This window comes from Carassius auratus, chromosome 32 (assembly GCF_003368295.1).
Source record: "Carassius auratus strain Wakin chromosome 32, ASM336829v1, whole genome shotgun sequence".
NCBI lineage: Eukaryota > Metazoa > Chordata > Actinopteri > Cypriniformes > Cyprinidae > Carassius > Carassius auratus.
Window position 1 is genome coordinate 27,353,567 of NC_039274.1, and position 27,988 is coordinate 27,381,554.

General features: G+C 39.6%; 1 protein-coding gene across 1 annotated transcript in view; it reads left to right on the plus strand.

Annotated features, from left to right (window-relative positions):
- Window positions 1-27,988, plus strand: part of LOC113051985 (NT-3 growth factor receptor) — a 93,545-nt gene that overhangs the window by 57,773 nt on the left and 7,784 nt on the right. The window contains exons 12-15 of the mRNA XM_026216196.1: window positions 14,425-14,613; window positions 21,696-21,826; window positions 23,455-23,627; window positions 27,025-27,268. Of these exons, the coding sequence (XP_026071981.1) occupies window positions 14,425-14,613; window positions 21,696-21,826; window positions 23,455-23,627; window positions 27,025-27,268 (737 nt within the window). The remainder of the gene's footprint in view (window positions 1-14,424; window positions 14,614-21,695; window positions 21,827-23,454; window positions 23,628-27,024; window positions 27,269-27,988) is intronic.

The following is a 27,988-nucleotide window of genomic DNA, read 5'->3' on the forward strand; positions in this document are numbered from 1 at the left end:
GCGGTTCCATGTTGTTAGTATGCTTATGTCTTCGACACTAACAGCCTAATTAGATAAGCAAGACCGCTCACTTTTGGAAAAGAGCTATTGTAAATCTGTCTAATTGCTGCAATAAGAGAGACATGTCAAGAGTTCTTCTGAACGGAAGTGATATAAGGTGATTTAAATACAGTACAGTAGTTAATTGGCAGGATTTAATGGATGGCATGGTCCTCTCAAACATGAGTTTGAAATTTACTTAAAAGATACTGGTAATCATATATACGTCAATCATATATTATGTATTACTTGTCCAATTTGGTCTCCACTTTGCGTGCCAATCTAATTACCCTCTCTGGGACATGGGCTTTCTGGAAATCACTAAGAGAGAAACCATGAATCATGTTGCATCCTCAAGAACTTGATGAATCAGACCAGTGTTGGTTAGTGTTTGCAGAACGTGCACAAAAAGCTACCCACTTATGTCTTTCGCAGACATTAGCAGAGCGTCTTTCTGAGGACTAATACAACAATTACAGACGGACAAGCATGAGATGAGATACGGGTATTCCTTTTGATTCACACATAACAAAATGACTTCAAGGGCAGCATCGGAAAATCAAAAAAGGGTCGGAACTTAAAAAACGCTGCTATCGTTCAGCAGCACACTGATTGCTGGAGGATATTCTGCCTCGTGTAGGAAATAAACTGAAAGGGTTATGGACAGAATTTATTGAAATCCTAACAAAAGCTGTTTGCTTTCTCTCAAACAGTGATAAGCCTCAGGCAGCATTCGGTGCTGCAAAGCCCCCTCATCGAGTATTTATATGACATCTGAAAGAGCAGGAATTAAGAAAACACAGTGTGAATGTTTGAAAACTGTAGAAATGATTTAAATGCATCGGAAGCTCTCCCGTTGACTAAAGCAAAACACTGAAGTTTGTCATTAGTGCTGTTTAGAATAGAAGTGCCACTTTACATTAGAGTGGCATCCTTAAAGAGGTCATATCGTGAAAAATGTATGTATTTTTTCTTGATGCTTTGAAAGCGAACAGTTTGATGTAGCAATTAATTCGTAAACCTGGCTATGGAAGAAACCTTGACTAATATTTTCAAGGGCATTTATCTACAAAACTGAATTAATCAATGAATTTTTTAATAAATGGAAATTCATGTTCTAGTCACATTCTCTTGGTTAAATAAAAATAATTACTTAACACTGTCAGAAAAAAAAATAGATTTAGTATTTTTACATTAACAGTAATAGATTATTCTATTTATTAAAACCAAGTCTCATCAGTTTAGCATTTTACATTTATAATAAATCAAGGCATTATTTAACAAAATATGTTGTAACAATATTTTGACACTGTATATTTTTATATTTTATCATTAATTCTATATTTTATTTATTAAGTGGTGTTCAGCTGTTCTTTTTGATAATGAACTTATTTCTGGATCATCAGTCATCAGAGCTCGGTAAACAATGATTACCAAGGGCCAGATCTGGATCCAGCCCAGCTTATCCAGCCCACGACTTATGTGAATGTTGTGCTGGGCTAAATAAATGACTAAATAAAACAGGACAGAAACAAATAATGATATTACTGAATTCACAGCAAATGCAACAAACTTAATAATGCATTTTTGTCACTTGGACTTGACAGTAAAGCACAGATTTTGAGCTTGAATGCAGACAATTGACTGTTATTCTGTCATAATTTCCTAACCCTCATGTCATTCCAAACCTTTACGACTTAGTTCCCTTTCAGTCGGTCACTCTCGACGCCACGTCGGATGACCGACGAATATGGGATATCGCTTCGATAGACCAATCTACTTCGAGTGTAAACTAAACGAGCCAATGCACATTGGCATGCAATTATTGCATCCAGCTGCCGCTGATCACTGCGTGAGTATAAGAGGGCAGCAGGTGCAATGCATACCAGCTTTTCGCTTCGGAGCCGAGCTTTAGTATCGCTCTGCTCAACTGTGTCTGCTGTGAACTACGGGTTCAGCACGCTCTCGGAAGCTTCGTGTGTTGGCGAGACGGCGCTTCAGCGGCGGTCGTTCCTGTGTCGAGTGGATTTGCACACTTCAGGTTGCACTACCCCTGTCGTGTTGCAAGCGGCCATCCCCCCTGTGCGCCTCAGCACTGAAAGAGCATTTCCTAAAAGAGCAAATTCTCTCTAAAAGAGCTTCACGGGTGCGTCTTTGTAAAGACGACGGATCGTCCTTATAAGGATGCCGTTTCACCCGTGCGTTTCTGGGTGCGGTCGTTACCTGGCACCGGGTGATGGTCACGATCGCTGCCTCACGTGTCTGGGCGCCGTTGCCGCGGCCGCGATCTGGGGCTCGTTCTGGCGGCCGACAGACGAGAACCACTTCCGGCAGTAGCGCGAGTGGTTTGAGGATCACAGTGGTGGCAAACCCCGCAGGGAACCAACCCTCTGGGGACCATCACTCCTCTAGCACCTCCGATCCAGTGGAGCAACCCACGGAACGCGCTGGGCCCTCTACAAGGAGCGTACCAGCGGTATCCAGTGGGACTCCCCCCGACCAGATGTCGATCTCAGCATCGGAGGGAGAGCTGTCGGATCACGGTTCGGTTGCGCTACCGTCCTCTGGGATGGTGACAAAGCCTGATTCGGATCCCGAAGTGGCAGCTATGCTTTCCCGGGCCGCCGAGAGGGTAGGGCTCGAGTGGAATCCCCCACCGCGTCCCGAGCCCTCACGGCTGGATGATTGGTTTCTCGGGGTGGTGCGCGCTGGTTCTCAGCGCCCCACCCCAGTGCCTTTCTTTCCGGAAGTGCATGACGAGCTCACCAAGTCGTGGATGGCACCTTTTACTGCCAGAAACCAGCCGGTGAGCTCCTCCTCCCTCACCACCCTCGAGGGCGGTGCAGCGAAGGGGTATTCAGGAATCCCGTCGGTGGAGCGGGCGGTAGCGATGCAATTGTGTCCTAAGTCCGCCGCCTCCTGGCGTGGAGACCCGGTGCTCCCTTCCCGGGCCTGTAGGCACTCGTCTGGTCTGACCGGCAGTGCCTATGTGGCTTGCGGGGAAGCTGCTTCCGCCTTACACGCTATGGCGTTACTGCAGGTGCACAAGGCTAAGGCACTGAAAGACCTGCACGAGGGTGGTCACGATCCAGCGCTTCTGGAAGAGCTCCGAACCGCCACTGACCTTGCGCTTCGAGCGACGAAGGTCACCGCGAGTTCGCTGGGTCGTGCGATGTCCACATTAGTGGTCCAGGAGCGCCATCTGTGGCTGGGTCTGGCAGACATGAGGGACACCGACAAGGTCCGGTTTCTCAATGCCCCTGTGTCCCAGACCGGCTTCTTCGGCGACGCAGTTGAGATTTTGGCCCAGCAATTCTCGGCTGCCCAGAAGCAGACTGAGGCGATCCGACACATCCTGCCCCGGCGGGCAGCTGCTGCTATCTCCACCCACCCGCCGGCTGCAGTGCCCCAGCCTGCTCGTCGCCGAGGGCAGCCCCCTGCATCCGCCCCTGCTCACGCGTCGCATCTGCAGCAGCCTCCAAGTGGTGCCGTTGAGCTGGGCACAGGCAGGCTGCCCCTCCCGTCCTGGCCCCCGTCAAACCTGACGGTAAGCAGAAGAGCAAGAGGCCCTGGGACGGGTGACCCAGAGAGAGGTAGCTGCTTTCTGGGAGATGGTGTAGGCACCTCTCCCTCCCCTGGAGGAGGGCCAGGCGGAGAATTTGGAAATCTCGACAGGAGAGTAGTTTCCTCCCTCTCTGGGTCCCAGGAGGGCACGGAGAGTTGCGGACGGCCAAGCACCGGACCTCACTCATCCTCCTCCTTCGCCAGATGGCAGCTGCGGGCGGTTCGAGAGCGTCAACAAAGGCCCTACTCACGCACCCTCTGCCAACCCATGGAACCAGGTGAGCCCTGCACCCCACACTCGCACCACACTCCGGCCTGCTCACAAGCCGCCCGAGTTGGGCCCCTGTGTTCCACCTCGCTGCCCCACTGCGGGTACGGCTGTGGTTCTGCTGGTCCCGCTTGTACGGTTCTTAGGCGCCTGGTCAGCGCTACCCAGCCCGTCTCGCTGGCTTCTGCGAACCATCAGCCTCGGCTATGCGATTCAGATCGCCCGGCTTCCCCCCAAGCTCTGCGGTGTCCGCTTCACTACAGTGGAAGCGTCCGATGCCCCTGTCTTGCGGAAAGAGATCGCAGTCCTACTGGCGAAGGCCGCGATAGAGCCGGTCCCTCCAGCCGATATGAGGAAGGGGCTTTACAGCCCGTACCTCATTGTACCCAAGAAAAGCAGTGGGTTACGACCGGTCTTGGATCTGCGAGTTTTGAATCCGGCCCTCTATCGGCTACAGTTCAAAATGTTGACACAGAAACGCATTTTCAGGTGCGTCCGTCCCCAAGATTGGTTTGCAGCGATCGACCTGAAGGACGTGTACTTTCATGTGTCCATACTTCCGCGCCACAGACCTTTTCTGCGGCTTGCGTTCGAAGGACTAGCATATCAGTACAAGGTCCTGCCCTTCCGGCTGTCCCAGTCTCCCTGTGTCTTCACGGAAGTCACGGAGGCAGCTCTCGTTCCTCTCAGAGAGCAGAGTGTTCGCATTCTCAATTGGCTGATACTAGCACAATTTCGAGATCAGTTGTGCGAGCACAGGGATGTGGTGCTCCGGCACCTGAGCCTGTTGGGCCTTCAGGTCAGCTGGGAAAAGAGCAAACTCTCACCATTGCAGAGGATCTCTTTTCTCGGTATGGAGTTGGATTCGGTCGAACAGACAGCACGCCTCACAGAGGAACGTGCGCGGTCGGTGCTAGCCTGCTTGAATACATCCAAGAGCAGGACGGCGGTCCCACTGAAACTCTTTCAGAGGCTCCTGGGGCATATGGTGGCCACAGCGGCACTTACACCGCTCGGCCTATCACATATGAGACCGCTCCGGCACTGGCTTTATGGCCGAGTCCCGAGGTGGGCGTGGAAGCGCGGCACTCACCGGGTCCAAGTTACACCGGCCTGTCGCCAAACCCTCACTCCGTGGTCAGATCTGGCATTCCTATGGGCAGGGGTGCCCCTAGAGCAGATCTCCAGGCATGCTGTGGTTTACACGCATGCCTCCACCACCGCCGGGGGGGCCACGTACAACGGGCATGCAGTCTCAGGGGTTTGGACGGGCCCGCAGCTGCAGTGGCACATCAATTGCCTAGAGTTGTTAGCAACGCACCTTGCCTTGAACCGTCTCAAAGGTCTCTTACGAGGCAAGCCTGTGCTGGTCCGATTGGACAACACTGCGACTGTTGCGTACATCAACCACCAAGGTGGTCTGCGCTCTCGTCGCATCTTGCAACTCGCCCGCCACCTCCTCCTTTGGAGTCAGAAGGTTCTGAGGTCACTTCGTGCTGTTCACATTCCAGGCCTGCTCAGTCGTACAGCCGACGAGCTGTCTTGAGCAATGCTCCCAGGAGAATGGCGACTCCATCCCCTGACGGTCCAGCTGATTTGGAGGCGGTTCAGAGCCGCTCAGGTAGACCTGTTTGCTGCTCCAGAGACCTCTCACTGCCAGGCTTTCTACTCCCTGACCGAGGGAACTCTCGGCACGGACGCACTGGCACACAGCTGGCCGCGGGACCTACGCAAGTATGCGTTTCCCCCAGTGAGCCTTCTCGCACAGACGTTGTGCAAAGTCCAGGAGGACGAGGAGCAAGTCTTGCTAGTAGCGCCATATTGGCCTACTCGGACCTGGTTCCCCGAACTAGTGCTTCTCTCGACAGCCCCTCCTTGGCTGGTTCCTCTGAGGAGGGATTTACTGACTCAGAGACGGGGCACCATTTGGCACCCGCGTCCAGACCTTTGGAAACTCCATGTTTGGTCCCTGGACGGGACGCGGAGGTTCTAGGTGACCTACCCCAAGAGGTAGTTAACACCATCACTTCGGCAAGAGCACCGTCTACGAGACACGCCTATGCCTTGAAGTGGAACCTGTTCGTTGAGTGGTGTTCTTCTCGCCGAGAAGACCCCCGAAGATGCCCGATTGCGGCCGTGCTATCCTTTTTGCAGCAAGGGTTGGAGCGAAGGCTGTCTCCCTCCACCCTCAAAGTCCAGGTTGCTGCTATTGCTGCGTACCATGACCCTGTGAATGGGAAGTCTTTGGGTAAGCATGACCTCATCATCAGGTTCCTTAGAGGGGCCAGGAGGTTAAATCCATCCCGGCCCCCCTGTATACCCTCTTGGGACCTGTCTCTAGTGCTTAAATCACTACAGCAGGGCCCATTCGAGCCTTTGCATTCAGTTGAGCTAAAGTTTCTTTCATTGAAAACTGTGCTCCTGCTTGCACTGGCCTCCATCAAGAGGGTAGGGGACCTGCATGCATTTTCGGTCAACGATTCGTGCCTAGAGTTCGGGCCGGCTGACTCCCAGGTAATCCTGAGGCCCCGGCCTGGCTACGTGCCCAAGGTTCCCACTACACCCTTCAAAGACCAAGTGGTGAACCTGCAAGCGCTGCCCCTGGAGGAGGCAGACCCAGCCCTGGCTTTGCTTTGTCCTGTTCGAGCATTAAGGTGCTACGTGGACCGGACGCAAAGCTTCAGGACCTCAGACCAGCTCTTTGTCTGTTACGGAGGCCGGCAGAAGGGGAATGCCGTCTCTAAGCAGAGGATGGCCCACTGGATTGTGGATGCCATAACCCTGGCTTATCAGGCTCAGGATGTGCCCTGCCCGTTCAGGCTTCGAGCTCACTCAACTAGAAGTGTTGCATCCTCCTGGGCGCTGGCTCGTGGCGCCTCGCTGACAGATATTTGTAGAGCGGCGGGCTGGGCGACCCCTAACACGTTCGCTAGGTTCTATAGCCTTCGTGTAGAGCCGGTATCCTCCTGTGTTCTCACCTCAAACGGGTAGTGGCACTGAGAGGCCCCGGTTAGTGTCGGCTTGCTAAAACTGCTCCAGAGTGTCCGAACTGTAGACCCTGTTGAGTTCCTCCATCACCCTAGGCAGCTGGACGCGGCGGAACGTCCGGCGCCAGGCCTTCATGATGAATCCGTGAGAACCATGGAAGGCTGGGCTCCATATTGAGACCTAAGCGGTACTCGTATGTGTATAGTCCACGGTATAGTCTTAGAGCCCGTGTTTCCCCGGCAGACTTCTGCCTTCCCAAGAGGGTTTTAATCACCTCAAATTTCTCCGTATACTCCTAAACGGATGCTATATGTGTATTTGCCTCCGAGACCTCCTTCGGGAAGGATGGGGCTTCCGCAGCGTCCCGGCTCCAAGCGGACCGGGTACGTTTTCCCAGTGTTATCCAATCTCACCCAGTGAGGTAGTGCTTTGACAATGGTGAGTGGAGCTACTTGTTCTGAGCCCCGGCCTACACCTAATAGGGGCGCAGGCGGCTCGCACAGGGCACTGGAAGGGGCAGCACCCATGGCGCTTTGATAGGGATCCCATATTCGTCGGTCATCCGACGTGGCGTCGAGAGTGACCGACTGAAAGGGAACGTCTCGGTTACGTATGGTAACCCTCGTTCCCTGAAGGAGGGAACGGAGACGCCACGTCCCGTCGCCATGGTTGCTGTACCGCCGCTGAGCTGCCGGGTTCCCGGCTCGGCTCCTCAGCGAAAAACTGGTATGCATTGCACCTGCTGCCCTCTTATACTCACGCAGTGATCAGCGGCAGCTGGATGCAATAATTGCATGCCAATGTGCATTGGCTCGTTTAGTTTACACTCGAAGTAGATTGGTCTATCGAAGCGATATCCCATATTCGTCGGTCATCCGACGTGGCGTCTCCGTTCCCTCCTTCAGGGAACGAGGGTTACCATACGTAACCGAGACGTTTCTTCTGTGGAACACAAAAGAAAATATTTTGTATAATGTTATCAAAAAACAATTTGGTTACCCTTGATTTCTACTGCACAGAAGAAAAAAAAAATTGAATTTCTCAAATTTTATGTTCCACAGAATAAAGAAATTCATACTGGTTTGGAATGACACGATGGAGAGTAAATGATAACCGTTTTAATTTTTGGGTGAACTATCCCTTTAAGGACTTTAACATTTGTATGTTAACACCGATATTTATGTTAACGCCGATATTTATCTGTAATCAGGCTCTTATTGAATTAAAATTTTACTTGAATTAAAATTAATTAGACACTTATAGAGAAAGAAGCTATTCTGTTCAATTATCTGAATGGACCAAGCATTACGCTGTTTATCATTTTACATTGTGACGGAAGCACAGTGCACCTTTGCCATCAACTGTGCGGGTGACTGATCCCGCTCTGCTTTTTCATCGAGTAGCAACACTTTACACTTTTAGAGTATTTGCTTTTTGCAGTTTCGCATGCGCTGTAATGGCTTCGGCGATCGGCACACTATTGACCCGATGGCCAGTTCATGTCTGCTGGTCACTGATGTGGAGATGTATACCTTTGATTTCAACAAGCTTGCTCACTAAAAAAAAAAACACAGATCATGCTTTCAGGCCATTTGAGGTTTGATTTTGACGTGGCAAAGTATCAATATGTAAGTGTGTGTATTGCTTATAGTTTAATAAGACTTTCCGTTAATGCATTCATTTAATTTATTCAAACTGATTTGCAAAAACGTAATATGCATGAACACAAGAGGCAATTTTATTCAAATTATGAGAGTACTTTCTTCATGATGGTAAATAGAACTGAATGCTTTTTTAAAATTTAGTTCATTATTTAGTATATATATATATATATATATATATATATATATATATATATATATATATATATATACACAGTAATTTGTGAATTTCTGGATGATTGGTATGATATGATTTGTAAAAGGTCCTCAGGGAGAAAAATTTTTTTTTTAAATATATTTGTTTCTCCAGTAATTCTGCAGACAATTCTCCAATGTCTGCAAGTACTAGTCAAAACTGCAACTCTGTTAATAACTATAAATAGCTAGATGAATCTAAATGAAATACTTCTCATATCTGCCTTTGATGAGCAAAAGCAGTGTTGACAGGGGAATCCCTGCGTTCTAGACACTGTAACAGGGTCACAGACAACATCAAAACAAAAATGCTTTTATTTCTAACACGTGTTTGAATTATTAAATGAAGCATTTTGCACTTTCTTTTGTTTTGTTCTCATTTTGAGCTTGTTTGTTCCTGTCTTGTGATGGGATTAACACAGCTAAATTATGATTTAAGAGCCGCAAAATATAGTCCAAGGGCCCCTGTGTGTGATTTGTTTGTGTTTAATGAACCTCTTGGACTACCCATAGAATTCTATCTAGAATTAACTGGAGAGCTAAAAAGAAATGCTGATATGATACATGTTATGTAACTGTCTGTGGCACGACATGAGGAGAATCAGACAATAATTACATTCTTGCCTCTAGCACTGTGTCTGATTGAGCCCATTATGCGAACCCAGATTTTGGGTGACAGTGGCTCACCTCTGTGATTATCTGTACTGCGCATTTAAGATTAGCGTGTGTGTATTTCAGCTTTCTGTTTGCCACGGTATTTGCAGATGTATTTCCTAGACTCTTTGAGTTGTGATTGAACCCTGTCTGGTGCTTTGGTCGGGCGAGCTTCAGGAGATTGTTATTGTCTTTGGTTATTGTTGTGATTTCCTTTCCTTCAGGCCTCTTAGAACCAAACTTGGGACCCTGCATTTGTCTATAAATTCATTTGGATTAACATGAAGACATACAAACTGTCTACATGTGCACATTTCCTAACATTTATCACAGAGGGAGCTTTATGAAATATAATAAAATACAAAAGCAAAATACATATAGTTTGTATATTTATTTACATGCTTAATTTATATATTTACAAAAAATATTTCACACTATTGGCAGAGATGTCAAAATGTTCATTTTGGATAATATTTTTGCTTTAACCCTTTGTTGTAATCAGTGATAGGCTTCATTATTGACTGGTTCTTGTGTTCTTTACTAATTGAATAACCTGTATGAGATTGGTTAACATAAAAGAGGCTGTTTTATTGCTAGTGGAATTGCCAAGTTCTGTCATCAGACGGTTTTTCATAGAAGTTTACATTGATTACCATAATAACCAACAATAAACCACGTACTCAAGTTAATGCAACCCATAAAACCGAGATTGATTATTGATCAGACTTAATCTTTAACAAAAGCTATGGTTATGTTTGGAATGCAGTCCAAGTGTACTGCACAGTATACAGTATATAATACTTTCCATTTAGTAAGAATAGTATGTGATACAGAATGCATGTTGCACATATGTTGTATGTTTCAAAAAGTAGTATGCTACATTGTTGTCACATGACCCTATTTAATTTAGCAAGTGTTATAGAAGTTACATTTCAGAAATATGAACAGATATTTTAGATTGCTTTTTTTTTCTTCATCAAAATAGTCTAAAAAGGACTTAAAATGTGTAGCCTTGGTTTCAGTGTTTTGTATTTGTAGGACAGTGCAAGAGTACTGTGAGCACTTTTGCAACAGTCAATATCATGTCACTAAATTAATAAATAAATAAAACAATAATAAAAAATAAAATAAAAGGTAATTGCGACTTTTCTTATCACAGTTCAGACTTTTGAGTTGGACTTTTGAGTTGATATCACAATTCATATTTTTTTAGTGAATTCAGAGAAATTGCAAAACAAACTCAACTTGGAGAAAAATAAATCAGAATTGCAAGATAAAAAGTCATGACTCTGAGAGAGAGAGAGAAAAAACTGAACGTGAGATAAAAACGTACAATTGTTAAGAAAAAAAAATAATTAAACCCAGAGTTGGGAGTTTATATCTCAAAATTTTGAGTTTGTATGTCATAATTTTTTTTTCTCAGAATTATAAGAAAACAAGTCAGTTGTGGGTCAGTTCCATAGCATACATAGATAGATATCCATACAACCTCAAACACTTATTCTACCTGCAGCCTATATAGCATCCTCTCATTTGAGTTCAATATGAATTGTTGTGCTAGCACTAAAGAGTCCAAATCTATTTTCTCTGCATTTGCTGTGGGGATTCAATGCGGCTTGTTGAGTTTTCCTTGCACTGTTGGATCAGTGAAGTCATGGGGCCATGCAGTAGCCTGATCAATAGCAGTCTTACTGTCAGAATCTGAATGATCACATGTCTCCTTGCGCTCCCTGTGACTATAATAAAAGGTAAATATTTAATGGCCCCTGCTCAATCCTGACCCACCACTGACTGCCCAGGATGATGCAACCGTATCAATTTTGATCACACCTCCCTCGGTTTAAATGGTTGGAGTCTGAGTGAAGAAAGCAGCTCTTTATTATTTCATTGCAGTTCTGTTCAGGAGAATGTGTGCTAGTGTAGAGTAGGAATAAATCTGCTCCAATGCGTTTAGAGTGCTTGCCTAGCTTTTCTAGTGTTCATAAAGCCTGTGTAACATTATGAATTACACAATCTACACAAGTAGTTTTTTTCTTGTTAAGGTAGTCACGTGTCCACTACGTTTCTGTTTTGAGTCTGTTCAATACAGTAGCATAGTGTTCTCGACCATTGAGTTAATGATTGTTTTTTTTACGCTTGTAACATATTGACATATTGCTTGCGAACTGATGTGGTTGTACAATGACAAACTACATTTTTACATTTTACATTACTTTTTTTTTTTTTTTTGCATAACAAATTACTAATTCAATTATGATGCACATAGCCTAAGTATCTACCTGTTGCAAAAACACGTCCAAGCCATATTTAACTTCAAAATCAAAGCAAGAGATGAAGTATAATTTGCTTGATGAAATGGTTTCCTTTTTTCCATTACTATAATATTAAATCGGATATTCCCATTAATATCCAATCATTACGCTATATTAAATGATTTATTATTTATACCTCAATATTGTACAGTAAGTAGCATCCATGGAAGTATTTGTTATACCCGTTTTAATTTATGCAAATTTTATGCTGAGTAGTAATGAGAATTACCACTTAGAATAATTGTAATTATTGTATTGAGTTTAGATCTAGATTTATTTAAATGTGATAAATTGTTACAAAAATAATGCCCTGCAAATCTTAAATGCTTTTAAAATCTGTATAACTCTCTTAATGCAAGAAATAAACATTTAAATACATTTACCTATTTATTTTTCAGGGTAAAATGACCATGGCTTTTTGTGAGATACAGCCCATTAACACCAGTGGCTAAAAACAAACTAAACTTGTATAATGCGTATGGTAAGTTTAGCATTGTTGTAGAATAAAATATTATCCTGCTTTTCTCCCAAAGCTTTTTATATAATCATAAAGAAAATAAATGATCAGCCCAATGGAGGAGTCATACATTTCCTATAGCCTACTTCGTGAAGGATCATCAATAACGGCCGTCTGTATCCCTCAGAGTGAGATTTGACTGAGAACACCAAGACTTACACTCAAATGTTTAATATTGAACTCTCAGATTTACTTTGTGCCAACAAGCATGCATCATTTCTCACTAGGACCCTAAATGTCAAACTCAAAAGACCAACCAAAAGATATGTGGTTATATACATGGGGTGTGTTTACTTTTACCTACAGTGTGTGTTCTGTCACCACTTGAGCTTTAGCAGTTCAGAGAATTGCAGACGATTGCATAGCTTCTTCAGTCTGACATTCATGTACGTTTATGGTTAAGACATTTTATAGATGCTTTTGTCCAGAATACACATAAGAAACTGTTGTGGACAAACAGGCAGTTTAACATGCAAACATAGGGACTTGAGCTAAAACCTTATGCCTTATTCAAAGCCTAAAAAAAATCAACACACAATACAAGTAAACAAGCCATGTCACTTGTGCGCTTCACTTTCCGTCTAGTGTTTGCGTCTTGTCTGCGGCTCTGCTGTTATGGCAAGACTACACACCCCCTTGCACCCAGGGTTGTATTTGGAGGGGTTACACCTATAGCAAGTCTGGGCAATGCTCCATAACCCTGAGAAAGTCAAGGTGAGAAGAGAGAGACAAAAAAAAGAAGAAAATTGCAGTGCTCTTCAACCACTACTGACACGAGATTTATTGATTCGACTGAAAACTATTATTTCTGATGTTAGCTTTAAAAATTCACAGGATATGACAAACTCACCTAGTGAGCTGCCTACCTAGACAGCATTTGAAAGCATCATGGGCACAAAGACTTTGGCGGTCTTCTAAGATTTCTTCATTTGACAAATTTGCATGATGTGTATCCTTCACTAAAAAGGCAAAACCAAAATGGATCTTGACTAGCTAATTTAAAATAGTCCAAGATGGCTTGTGGACATAAATGTGGAATATAAATATAATATATAAATATTTATATTAATATTTTAGCTAGTGTTTCTTATGTGTGTGTGTGTGTGTGTGTAGATGGGCTGCCAGGATGACAAACCATAAGCTTCATACTGAATTCCTTCAACAAAACCAAATATAATTTTTCTATTTGTTTTTGGATTATTAAATAAATAAATAAATAAATAAATAAATAAATAAATACATAATTATCATAATTTGATGATGAAAACCTATGTAACTGTAATAGATCTAACCTTGCATTTAATGTAATTATACAACAAAATACTGTTAAATTTGCATACAAAAAAACTTTTTTGAAACGTTTTTGAAAGTGAAAAAAAAAATATATATATATATATATATATATATATATTGTGTAATTAGAAGTGAAAAAACATAAATGTTAGCACTCATTTCTGCAGCACTCATTAGACAGCAAGGCAGCTCACTAGGTTTTGGAACAGAGCTAGAGATTTTCATTAGAAAACCTGGGTATTCAGAAAAAAATGAATTAATTTTTACAGTAGGATAACAGAATTTGACATCAAACGTTAACTGACAAGAGCTCGGCTTGGAATGAATTCACTGAAATGATGCTCATTAGGTGGGTTTACAGATATCTGTCCAGGTCTGAACTATTACAAACAGGTTTTAGACATTTGAGGAGACAAAGAAACAACATTCAGTACTTCAGTCCCTCTGTGTTGATGATTTGCTTGGCTGGCCGTGTTTAAACTGGTCCCCTGAGTGTGCTTGTGAACAAACGACTGTTTTGAAGAGTCCTGCTTTGAGCTGGGCTTGTTGAAAATTATATGTTTACCAGCCGTAACACCACCCTATCTTTCCAATTCTCCAACTCAGCTCAGTGGCTCTCCCTCAGGTGGCAAATCTGGATGATTTTAAATCACTGTCAATTTCACAATAAATAAATAAGTAAACTTGATGAAAGAGTTTGTGACGTCTTTGTAGTCTTGTGAAGGTTTTATGTTGTGAAATGAGCCGATGGTTGTTAAGTCCTCCTGTTTAGCTGCTGTTTAAAGTTTAATGTCTCCTTTGGCTCTTTACAAAGATAGTAATCAGCATTCGATTTGGATCAAAGCCATGTTGTGATAGAATTTTTTTTTTTATGCTTCTAAATAACATTCACTTTGGTTGATGGTTTATCATTGCGTTGTGATTATTCTACAGGCCCAGTGGCAGTCATCAGTGGGGAGGAAGACTCTGCAAGCCCTCTTCATCACGTCAACCATGGTATCGTCACACCCTGCTCTCTCGAGGCGGGACCGGACGCCGTCGTAATCGGCATGAGTCGCATTCCTGTCATCGAGAACCCGCAGTACTTTCGACATGGACACAGCTGCAACAAACCAACCACTTGTGAGTAAACGTCTCACTGTTTGATGTTGTGATCCATTTCAGTGTGGTTGGAGTTGCAACTGACTTCCGAAAGATGCAAGTCATGACAAACACATTTAAAGAAATTCTGTGTGTCCTGAACTGAACTGGAAAACGAGTTGTTAATGACATATTTAAATGCGTATAAGAGTGGTGTCTCTTCTCTACATGCGTGATGCAATAAATTACAGTGAACCAGGTGCAATTTGACTCATTAGTATTGCTCGAACTTGCTATAAAAACAGCAACAAGGCTGAACTGTAATAAGCTTAAATCCAAATGCGATATCTTGGAAATTTTCCACATACCAAAATATTGCGAACTGCACCTGCATTGAACTGAGCCCAAACAACAAACCCGCAGATGCTTAAAAAGTGTTGCTTATAATAAATGGACATGGCAACCCTTCAAGAGCGTGCTCTGCCAAGCAACCTTCCAAACGTAAACACAACATGACGGCTCTGCCGACGATGGGTTAATTAATATCGCCGAACATAATGAGTCTTTGGTCACTGTAATATTTCCAAAAATAGCAGATACCAACCACTGAGGAAGCCAAAGTTTTGCTATGGTTACCATAGTATCAATCATGGCCATTTCAAAAGTGAAATCTGTTCTGTACACACATGAATTTAAGTTGCTTATGTAGCTTGCTTTTTTCCTGATATTTGTATTCATTTTAATTTTGTACAGTATGGAATACATGGTCAAACTAAATTCTTGAGTGACAACGACTTTAATAAAACTACATTAATTATAATATAGTATATCCTCATCATAGAGTGCAGGATATGGGCCGCTTTGAAGATATAGTGTTAATAAGCACAATAGTGTTAAAAATAGATGACTTTTGGATACCCGTAGCTTGCACTTACTGCAGAGTGCATGGGAACAAATGCCAACACCATTGTTTAGTATAAATGGGCAGAAATGTAAATGCAGAGATCATGCCAAGATTTATGTGGTCATTTATATATTTATTTGCTATTTTTGGGTTTCTTTGTGACTGAAGACTTTCAAATGACTTTACTGGAGCAATAGTGTCTTAGTTTAGACCTTTTATGTAATTAATTGGAACAAATTTACTTGTGACTTTTTTTTATTTTTTTATAGAACATAGTATTGTATATATGGAGACACAGACTTGCACACATCAACACACACAGTCTATTTATATTCCAGGCACAAAACAGTGGTCTATTCAAAGGGTGCACTGACAGCTATGAAAAGGAATCAAAAGGCAGAGGACAATCACATTTTGCCCTCATGAATAAATTAACTCTTTATGCATAATGGATGGCATAAAATCTTTATGGCTGTAGATACATAACCATCGTGGTGTGCCTACGTCTGATGAGTGTGTGATATTTAAATGGCAGTTAGCTGCTGAAGAGAGGGTATATTTTTACTTCTTGGGCTCTGGGCTACTAGAAAGCCCTTTATGTGCTAGCTGTAGTAAGCTGAATCATTTATATAAAGATACACCTTATAAAAATGGTCCAAGGTTCAGCTCATGATTTTTTTATAGTGAGGAGTGTGGGATGGAGTGACTGGGTATTAGTTCTTGTTTTTTATAGAGTACATATTGAAATATTGTGTTCCCTTCAAATTATTCCTTAAACATTTTTTACTTGGTCTTAAAAGGTTTTTTGAAAAAGACTTAAATTTACCTTCATAAAACCTGCAGAAACCACATATAACATTGTCAATCTTGTTTTTGTAATATTTAAAATAACGTTTATTATTTCCTTTTTTTTATTTAGATTTTATGTACACAAAGTAATACTCTATACTGCAAAAATGTAACTGCAATTCATTAAAAAAATGCATTATTGTATTCCTTTCCTGTAATACATGAAGGAGAATCTAATAACGGGCATAAAGGAAACTTAAAAGTAAAATCTGGATGCATTATGGTCATTTGTGGAAAAATTGCTTTAATTGTCATTAAGGTCACAATGCAAGATACATTTTTTATGCTAAATATGAAAAAGGCTAAATGAGAAATATCCCTGTAAGAGTATAATTTCTACAGGAGTTCTGACAAATAAAAATATTATTTGATTGCCGTTTTATCTGTAGACTGCTGCAGTAGATGTATTTGAAAGGAAGCTGTTGCACGGTTTCAAGTAAGCGAGTCCCTTGAGCCATGACATGATGACTTTTCAGGAATCCATAAGATGACTGACTCACACAAGCTATTCTGCAATTACAATTGAGTTGTGCTGCATTTACTTTCCTTTTCAACCCAAGGTGAATTTGCCTGAACTACACAGCATCTCCGTTGGTATTCAGCTCCAACTAACTTACATCAACTATAGTTTTGCTTTAACTAGATACAAGAATAATCTCCAGCACCTTGTTTTTACGTTTGCCTGATCTGTATTAGGAGAACAGTCTAAACTGCCTAAATTGTTAAAGACATTTCTTCTTTTTTTGTGCATTTTTCCATATAGATCACGAAACAGGATTATGTTAACATAACACATTTATTTCAGAAGAGCAAGGGAAATTGATTTCTGTGAGATGGCCCTTTAATTTCTTTAATTAGTAATCACGAAATATTTGCAGCTGGGATTTCTGGCATAAATCATGGGAAATACAGCGGCTGGATCACATGCAATAGACTGAAGATCATTATTCAGATAGCAGTATTCCTAGGGGAAGTGAGTGCACTGGGATCTACAGTGAGCTCCTGTGAGTACAACGACTATAAATACAAGATCCTGACTGTGCATTGCAAATATGGATGATTTGGAGCAGTGCTGCATTTGTCACATTGATCAAATTGTCAGATTATGTCCTTTGAGTTTAAACAAAATGTCCTTAATAATCTGTGAGTGCAAAGGCTATAAATACAAGATCTGGACTGTGCATCACAAATATAGATGATTTTGAGCAAGTGCTGCGTTTACCACATTTATCATATTATTTCCTTTGAATTAAACAAAAATTCATCAGTGATCAATAAAAAATAATTCAGAATAAACCTTTTATTATTATTATTATTATTATTATTATTATTATTATTATTATTATTACTATTATTATTATTATTATTATAATAAACATTATTGAGCACCAAATCAGCATTTCTGAAGGATCATGTGACACTGAAGACTGGAAGAATGATACTGAAAATACAGTTTTGCATCACAGGAATAAATTACATTTTCAAATATTTTCAAATAGACAACAGATATTTTAAATTCTAAAACATTTTTTTATTTTATTTTACTGTTATTGGATGCCTTTGTCACATAATGTCTCTATAAGATATTTAAAAACACATCTAGACTATATAATACAATCATGAAAATGCCACATATGAATGTACTGTATAGCAGGAGCCAAAATGCAATTATAGACTGTCTGTATGAATGAAAATAGTGACCTTCCGTTTTAAATAACTCGTCTTAAAGATACAGTTGAGAAGAGCAGTTGTTCTTATCATACTCCTGCAATATCCGTTCATTTGTCTCACTTCGTCAGATTAGTGACAATGATATTGTATTCAGCAGTGACCGTTTTGTGTCCTGTTCACATTGAACTGTTAGAGACGTTTAGAGAAGATATATCCATGCTGATGTCTCCTGCGTACACCTTCATTGTTCTGGACACAATTACTTCGATTGGATTGTTTCAAGGTAACATTTAATGACAAGCTGAATTTATCAGGCTTGAGAGTGAGAAGACAAAGGCATGAGCTCAGAAAAAGGGCATTGCAAATTAATGCAGACCAGGTTTAATGGAGCTCTGAACGTGCACACCTTCACAAAGATTCGGATTCAGTCCATCTATTATTACTGCTCATAATTGAACTATTATCTCATCAAACCATCTCAGTGAAGGTGGACACCGACACAAACCAAGTGCTTGACAACAACTGATCAGCCATATTTGTGACTATGGAACACAAAACCAGTCTTAAAGGGTTAGTTCATCCAAAAATGAAAATTATGTCATTAATAACTCACCCCCATGTCGTTCCAAACCCGTAAGACCTCTGTTTATCTTCAGAACTCTGTTTAAGATATTTTAGATTTAGTCCGAAAACTTTCTGTCCCTCCATTGAAAATGTACAGTATGTATGGTATACTGTCCATGTCCAGAAAGGTAATAAAAAATCACCAAAGTAGTCAATTTAACCTCTATGTGCTGGCCTACATTCCAAATTGTTGCATGTTTATGTATGTTTATTTTTATAACACCATGCTTTCAGAACTAGATTGTATATCCTTTTAAATTGATGGTCTGCATGACCTGGAGGAATTCCTCCCTTTTAACCGAGAAATCATGGTTGCTTCATTAGGAACGAACAGCATTATTTTAAGCATAGATTTTTGATGTCGCAAACGCACCTGCCTCTGTGCTCTCCTAATTTCAGCCTTCAGGGGCTGATACAGGTTCAGTCAGGGTGAGGAATAAATAAATGGCAATGAATCTTGGGATGGTGCCTTTCTAATTCAGAGTCTTTCCACAAACGGATTGTGGTAAATAGGCAGCTGAGGGAGCCGGGCTTTATCGGTTGGGTGAGAAGCTGAAGGTTAAGTTAACCCATCCCAGACTCTTACTGCAGGTGCACATGTAATTGTTCACTTGGAGGACGGGACAAACCCAGTGGACCACTTAATGGAAGAGCAAGTGAATACAAATGAGGTTTTGGGGGACGGGAAGGTGCTCCAGACTTAAACTGATCCTGCACCAATCCACAAGATCCCTGCTGCTCAAGTCTCTGAGAGTCAATGATGATTGTAGCACTTGATATTGGATGTCTGTCAGTGGCTCAAGTGTCTCTGATCAGTACGTTTTGTTGCCTTTATGGCAAGGTGCCATACTGAATACAATCTTGCTGTTTTACTGACAGTTTGTATGTAGTTTTTTTAAATTTATTAAACGTTTATTATTTAGTGTTTATTATAATATTCAATTTATTGGCTGTCAATAAAAAAGAGCTTGAAGCAAGATAATTTTCAGTATAACGTCTTGCCATAAGGGCAACAATAAATGTGGTTTGATAATTACAGTTATTATAAAAAAGATATGATTCATTACAATATGTATAATAAATATTTTGAATTTTTTTGCATGTTTGACATTTATTGTTGCCCTTATGGCAAAGTATACTAAATATCATCTTGCTTTGTGCTGTTTTATTGACAGTCTGTCAACAAATGAAATATTTCAGTTATATTCATAATTGTAATGCATCATATCTGTTTCATAATAACTTATTATAAAACGGCATTTATTGAATGCATTACAATACTCATCTAGTAATGCAACAACAACTTGTAAAATTTAAAAATGTTATAATGTGACTGATGTACATGTTGATCATATGCTTTGATGCATCATATTCTTTACAATAAATATGCATTTATAAGTATTACAGTTATTGTATTATAAATTATTAGATTATATTAACTCACTTTATAATGGATTATATATACAAACACACTTCAATTTGCTTTGCCATTTTTGTTTTCTAATTGGATGTAATGATGGAAGAAAAAAAAACTACAAAAGCTGCTGGGTTGCTACCTTTTCAGATGGTACTTTTGTATCTTATTTATACATAAGAGGTACATATTAATATCTAAAGAGCACATATTAGTCTCTATTTCTGAGAGTGTACGTTTGTTTACCCAAAATATGCTGGTTTATAAAAACTCGATATGAACAGGAATATTTATTATCTTTAATAGCAAAACACACTGTTTTGCCTCAGAATAGCATTTTTTACCCAATGACCCTAGCATAATATAAATTGGCTTCACCATAGCAACCAGTAGAATTTGATCCAGTAGAACAAACCATTTTGTTTTGGACATGCATAGAGCAAACGGTTATTTTTGATCTGACAGCAGTATAACAGGGTATACGATATGTTTACATCATGCACATGAATTAATAGCCTGTGGTGTCAGTTGATTCATTTAGAAACTTATATTTACTGTTTGGTAGAGGCTAATGAGTAGATAGCTAAATAATTAGATGTAGGAAAAGAGAAGCTGTTATGTTTGTGTAGAGACATATTTGTAGCATTATTATTTTTTTTTTTTAGCATTTTTTTTTTTTTTAGCATTTTTGCTTTTAAGCTACTTTAAATTCACAAAAATAATTGGAAATGACAATGAACATTGATGGCAAAGCATTACAAGTCCCAGGTGAGTTCCCAACAGATGGCAAAAAGAGACCTTTTACAACTGACTCTCATTTGCATCACACTCGTTTTGTTTTGAAAAAGAGAACTCGGAGAAGACAAAAAAACACCCAGAAAACATCCAGCTGTAACTGCAAGCAGCAATTCTACAACACCATCTGCACAAGAACTGACCTTTTACACAATGCAAACAACTCTCGATTGAAGCCTTTATTTACACTTGTACAAGTATGCATAAACACACCACACACAACGGGCGCATACAGATAACCTGTCACTCATATTTAATTTGGCTTGGGTTTCTGCACTCATTTTTGCCACCTGTTCCTGAGGGACATTGTCTCTTATGATGATATTATTTGGATAATTTTATGCCTGGACCTCTCTCGTCATTGTTTGATCGTATATTATGGTTGATTAAGTTGATGAGATTCACAGACAGATCTTTTTTTTTTAATGTTTATAAAAATAAAAAAAAATTCCAAACACATGTTCTGGGGAAACCAAGACATACTGTACTTCAACATTACATTTAATCAAGCTACAATAAAATATTTAATTAAATTAAAAGCTTAAACTGGATTACAAATGTTGCCTTGGCTACTTGGTATCACTCAGATCCTATTATAGTTTTTATTAATATTTTGAATTAGTTTTTAAATTAATATTGTGAAATTAAACTTCAACTAAAAATGTAATTTCAACTGAAAATATCAACGCTGATTTGAAATATGAATATATGCAAAACTAGTACGATAATAGAATTACTAAAACAACACAGCAGTATCCTTTTACAATCCAGTCTCATTTTACTGCACCATTGTGAACTCATGACCTTGACATAGAAAACATAAATTTAATAACAATATGCTTTTCTCTATCTGTGTTTCTCTTTTAGATGTGCAGCATATTAAACGGAGGGACATTGTTCTGAAGAGGGAGCTGGGCGAGGGGGCTTTTGGGAAGGTGTTTCTGGCCGAATGTTACAACCTCAGCCCCACCAAAGATAAGATGCTGGTGGCTGTGAAGGTAAGGCATGTTTTTGCAGTTAAAAGCACCTTCTTCTGGCTATGCTTTGCTTCTGTGCACTCCATTCTATTACCAGGAATATGCATTATGAAAGTAAATGCACATTGCTGCTCTCATTTCAGACAATCTAAAGAAGTTTGGGTCTAAATGTAATTTTATTAACCTAATTTTTTTTTATATATTATTAATTAATTCTTTTTTTTTTAAGGCTTTACTTTCAACAAGGTTTTGTTACACCAACATTTCACAATCCAGTTCCATGAGATAAAAATCTTGTTGATTTTGTCAAAATGCAGTTTTGTGTTTCAACTGGTTTTATAGACCACACACACACACACACACACACACATATATATATATATTTATGCATTTATGCATTTAGCAGACGCTTTTATCCAAAGCAACTTACAGTGCATTCAGGCTATCAATTTTAACCTATATAAATGTGTGTGTGTGTGTGTGTGTGTGTGTGTGTAGTGACAAGGATACACATGGATTTTGTGTTTTGTGTCCAAAGAATGAACCAGAAAACAAAATCCTTACTTTTGAATGACAAACTATTTTTGTCTCTAGTGTGGGTCCTTTTGAAAAAAAAAACAGCTAAGAACTGGTATAACATCAATAACATAATTTAACCATTGGAAAGCACTCTCCAGATATTGGTTCTCCACTATATGTCCAATGTAATATATGGGTCCTTTTGCAAAAAACAGTTGAGAACAGGTCTAGAAAGACATATTAAGGCCAATAATATAATTTAACCATTGGAAAGCGCTCTCCACATCTTGAACTTCCTCCTCTAATCGAATGAACTGCCTCACCAGAGCGACTGAAACTTTTACATCATAAAGATAACTGAAGATGCTGTGAAAATACTCTGGTGTCATGAGGATATCTTGCAGGATGCTGCAGCAGAAAGCCAGCACGTCAGGACTGTGTTGAGTGGCATGGCACTAACGCTTTCCCTGACGAAAATGAGCGATCCACCATCTGTCATATACACCATTCTCTCTCGATGCCTCCCTCTGCTTGTGTCGGAGAGATCAGGGCAATTCTATAATTAAAATCAAATTGCATCATGTGCCATTCAGGTCAAGTTATCATTTAATTGGAAGGAGCAGGACAGTGAAAAGTCTAGGAAGCACTTTAAAGTTCCCGGGAACATTAAATGGTTGTGTTTTTTTTTTTTATGCTGTGTCAGGAAATACAATTACAAACACCACTGGAAAATATTGCAAATATTCAGAAATATCCAACCTCTGCTAGACTGGTTTATTACAACCCAAATAATGTGCAACAAAATGAGACATTACATTTGTATTTATTACGTATACTGTTTGTATTCATAGTTTAATTTTAACTCCTCAGTGAACACAGTTTATGCAAGTCGTGTCACTGAAGCACTTTCGTTCATTTCAAGTCATGCTGTGGCCTTTTGTTGTATGTTTTCATCTCTTTTCAATTGATGGCAGACGTCCTGAAATGCAATTAGGCATATTAGTTTAACCTCCGTCTCATTTCTCCTTGCCTAGAGGACAACTTCAGTAAAGACGTGGCATCCCGCTCTCCGCCATGCATTTGTTTTCATCTGTACACCTCCTAAGAGTAACATGCTTTTTGTTTCTCAGACTCTCAAAGATCCGACCCTGACTGCCAGGAAAGACTTTCAAAGGGAGGCCGAGCTCCTCACCAACCTCCAGCACGAGCACATCGTGACGTTCTACGGCGTGTGCGTGGATGGCGACCCTCTCATCATGGTGTTTGAGTACATGAAGCATGGAGACCTCAATAAGTTTCTGAGGTATTTTTATATTGGGATTTACATAGCAAAGTCTCCTTGGAAAAACGTGCCTCTAAAAATTTAACTATAAATACCACTCACTGCTGTTTCCTGCTGAAATGAACACTAGAGATAGTAAACCCACAACTTGTATTCTTTATCACACAAATTATGATTACAAGGGCAGATTATTGATTATTAAATAACTTTCATGCAGTTCCTGCACGATACTATGTTATGACCTCAAAAATCTTTTACTACAGCACATGATTTACAAACTGATACATTGTGATGTTTGCATCACATATGCTTCATATGGATGTGCGAGAAAAGTGGTGAAAGTGAGTAATTTTAATGTTAAACCTTAAAAAAATAATCAAATATTTGAAAAGTGAATATCTGGAGCGGACAACAAAACAATTTTATTTCGCATCAGACCTTGCATACATGTGTTTTCTTCTTGTCACTCAGTGCCTGCTCAGAAATATCTGCTTGGAAGCAAGGAGCAAGGTGTTGGAGAGTTTTTACTGGTTTAAAGGGGGAAACATTATGAATGAAAGGGAACTGACTTTCTTCAGAAATATTTAGTTGACTTTTTTTATGTTATCTCCATATAATGCCTTATAAAATCGATTGCTGATTTGTTTACAGTAGCAACCATGGTTAACACTGTATTTCTGCTTGTGCAAAAGCGCCACCTAATGGCAGAGAATGCATTTGCATTTTCATTCAGCACATCTGATGCTTTAGTTGCTGTCTGTCATTTGTCTGTTGTAAATTTTAACATTTTGATGGAAAATAAGAGCTCAACTCTAATAATAAGGTGTCTGGAATTAGATGACTGTTTGAGTCAAATGTTCAGTATTCCAATATAAGTGTGCAAAAATGTCTGGGCTGGAATTATAGGACTACAGTATGTTATGAACTCCCTAAGCAAAAGCTGTCTGAAATTGCAGTAAGTGAAATTATTCTAACACCTAAGATACCTTATTTTGGCAAAAAAAAAAAAAAAAAAGGGGGGGGGGGGAATATACAATTTCCTTCATAAATGATGTAACGTTATCATGCATTGCAACAAGCAATGAAAATTTTTTAATATGTTGGATAGAGCCAGCCAGAGGAAAATTTTATTGCTCACAGGTAGCACAGTAAACTTAATTGAGCTCTGTTATTGTTATTATAGAATTAACTTTGTCTAAAATATGTCTTTCTTAAAATCCTTTAGCATAAATAAAAATGGAAACATGGAGAATTGTGCATAATATCTCAGATAATTTGATCTATAAGCAAATTCAAACATTATTGAGTTCTCTTCTGAAGATTTTTTTTTTTTTTTTTGTACTCCATTTCATATCATCACTGTTTAGCAGAAGTCATTCAGATATTAAAGGTAACTGAAAGATTTACGGAAGTAGTTATACAGTATGATTTAAAATATGCATATGAAGAATTGTATCATTTCAGCTATCAGTCATATAAGGTTACTGCTCCTCAAATCAATCCAACTATGAAAAGTCATGTCAGTTTCAATGTTATGTAGACACCTGCCCATGTAGGTATTAGATATGTCTTGTTTTGAGACACAAGATTCTATTTCAAAATGGCAGCATGTGATTGAACTTCACTGCATGCATGTCCCAAGGTGGATTGAGGCCATGTGAATTATAATTTGCAGGGGAGAACTGTGAAAATATAAAGGCAGATAGAGTACTGGAGTGAGATGATTGTCTTCTGGGAGCAAAGTGATTTGTGATTATAATAAATTATTCTTTTGTTTAGTGAGAGAATTGTTTCACATCCGCAGATGGCCAGACTTGCATTTCAAAAAAAAAAAAAAAAAAAAAGAAAGAAAAAAAAAAGCTAAAATTATTTTAAGAAAAGCTTCAATGATACATGTCTTGTTGATTTTCATGGATGGCAAAATGATTTATATCATATTAGACAGGTCAGAATATATCATTTGTAGAAGAGTGCACAACAGTGTAAAGCTTAGTTTTTCAGCAGCCATGGTTAGGACCCCCCCCCCATCATTTAATCTATAGATATTTTAAGAAATACTCTTCAGCAATGTTTAGTTAAACAGTTAACAGTTAACATAAACAGTTCAATCTCAACTTGTGGTTTGGTTTGATTCATGTCTTGCAAACTTTGATTAGAATCAAAAAATATTTAAAATGTTAAAATGTACATACTGGGTAAAGATCATATTGAATCATAAATTGATACATTATAAAAGCAAAGCAAGTTGTTCATTATACACTAGTTCAAAAGCTTGGGGTCAGTATAATTTTTATTAAGTTAGATTTATTATATTATTATTAACAAGGAAGCATTAATCAAAAGTGACAGTTAAGACAAAAATTATATTTAAAATAAATCCTAAATCCTCCACAATAATATTAAGCAGCACAACTATATACAACATTGGTAATAATTCTTGAGCAGCAAATCAGCATATAAGACTGATTTCTGGAGGATCATGTGACACTGAAGACTGGAGGAATGATGCTGAAAATTCAGCTTTGCATCACAGGAATAAATTACATTTTAAAATATATTTAAACAAAAAACAGTTATTATGAATTATGATAACATTTCACAATATTGCTGTTTTTACTGTATTTTTGATTAAAGAAAAGCAGCCTTCATGACCTTAAAACTTAAAAACTTAAAACAACGGTGGTGTACATATAAACTGTAATATATTTTACGTTTACTGCACAGTGCACACTTTTAAAATACAACAATAAGTTTTTCTTGGAATGTAGGGAGACTGCTGTGCATATTTGGTAGGGTTCACATTTCTATGGAAACTGATCTCTGTTCAGATTAAAGAAAAGGAATGTTTTTGTTGTTGTTTTTGTTGTTGTTGTTTTGTTTTAGTTCGTTTTTCTGGATCCAGCCTGTTGCAATCTAAAGCAGCAATGCCGCTGGGATTGTTAGCTCTCTGATTTTTAGCTCTTCAACATACAAGAGCACGCTGCTGAAGAGGCACTGACCAGAAGAGATGCACACATTACAGTCAAGCCCTATTGAATACCTACCTTATGCAAATGCTGCCACAATCGGACAAAAATCATTTTCCCAGAGTGAAGAGATAATCGAAAAAAGTTAACTGAATTGGCGATTTTATTTCACCAAGCAGTTAAAGCACATTTTTCTTTGCCTTGACTTACTCACTTCAAATTAGACAGCTTTACAGGATTAAAGGATTAGGGGGGGAATTATTTTATGGGGCAATAAGGCAGTGCGTTTGACCACTTCGACCCTGTGCCCTTTCACATTGATCCATAATCAATTTTCCCTGCTCAGATCCTAAACGCAAGTAATTGCAAACCTGGACAAAGCTTAGAAGTGAAGGACAATTACTGCCAAGACTAACAAGTGTAACCAATGCGCCTTTCTCCCCATGTTTCAGAGCCCATGGTCCAGACGCCATGATCCTCGTTGACGGCCAACCGATGCAGCCTAATGGGGAACTTGGTCTCTCGCAGATGTTTCATATCGCTACACAGATAGCGGCAGGCATGGTCTACCTGTCCTCGCAGCATTTCGTGCACCGTGACCTGGCCACCCGCAACTGCCTCGTGGGTAACGGCCTGCTCGTGAAAATCGGAGACTTCGGGATGTCCAGAGACATCTACAGCTCAGATTACTACAGAGTAAGTTTAATTAACTAAATTTTTTTGTGGTAAAAAAAAGGGTAAATTATTAAAAATATATATATTTTATTTTCAACTTTAAGGTTTTAAGTAAAAGAAAAATTACAATCAAGTAAGGCACTTTCAACTGAAGTAAAAGGGTCCATTATAGTGAAAGAAAATACATTTTTTATTCACCCTAATGATATTTGAAAGTATTTTTGTACATACAGTGAAAGTCACTCGGGTCCAATTTTATTAAGGAACCTATTGACTTTCACTGTGTGGATAAAACTGGTGGAAAAATTCTGGCACAAATAGATTTATTGAACTGTAGTATAACTTTGCAAAGGCAAGGATTGCAAGTGATTTTATCACACCAGTCTGACGTTAACGGGATGTTTATTTCTTTATATATATTTTAATATTTATTGCATAACCCTGTTTACTTCCATTGTAAATGCCAGACTAATACCATAATATTTACTTTTTTCAGTTAATGGATTAGATTCAATAATTTTCTGTGGTAGCCAACATTATGACATTGGATTTAATCTTTTTGTCAACTTGATTACTTTCAATTGCCCCAGATATGCATTTCTTTTTGGAATTGATTGATTGCAGGCCTCATTGCCTCATAGGCTTATGCACCCCAGTTGTTGGGTGAAAAAATAATTATTTATATATAACTTTGGCAAAACAGACTCAAAACTGTATAATCCCAGATCACTCCATTCCAAA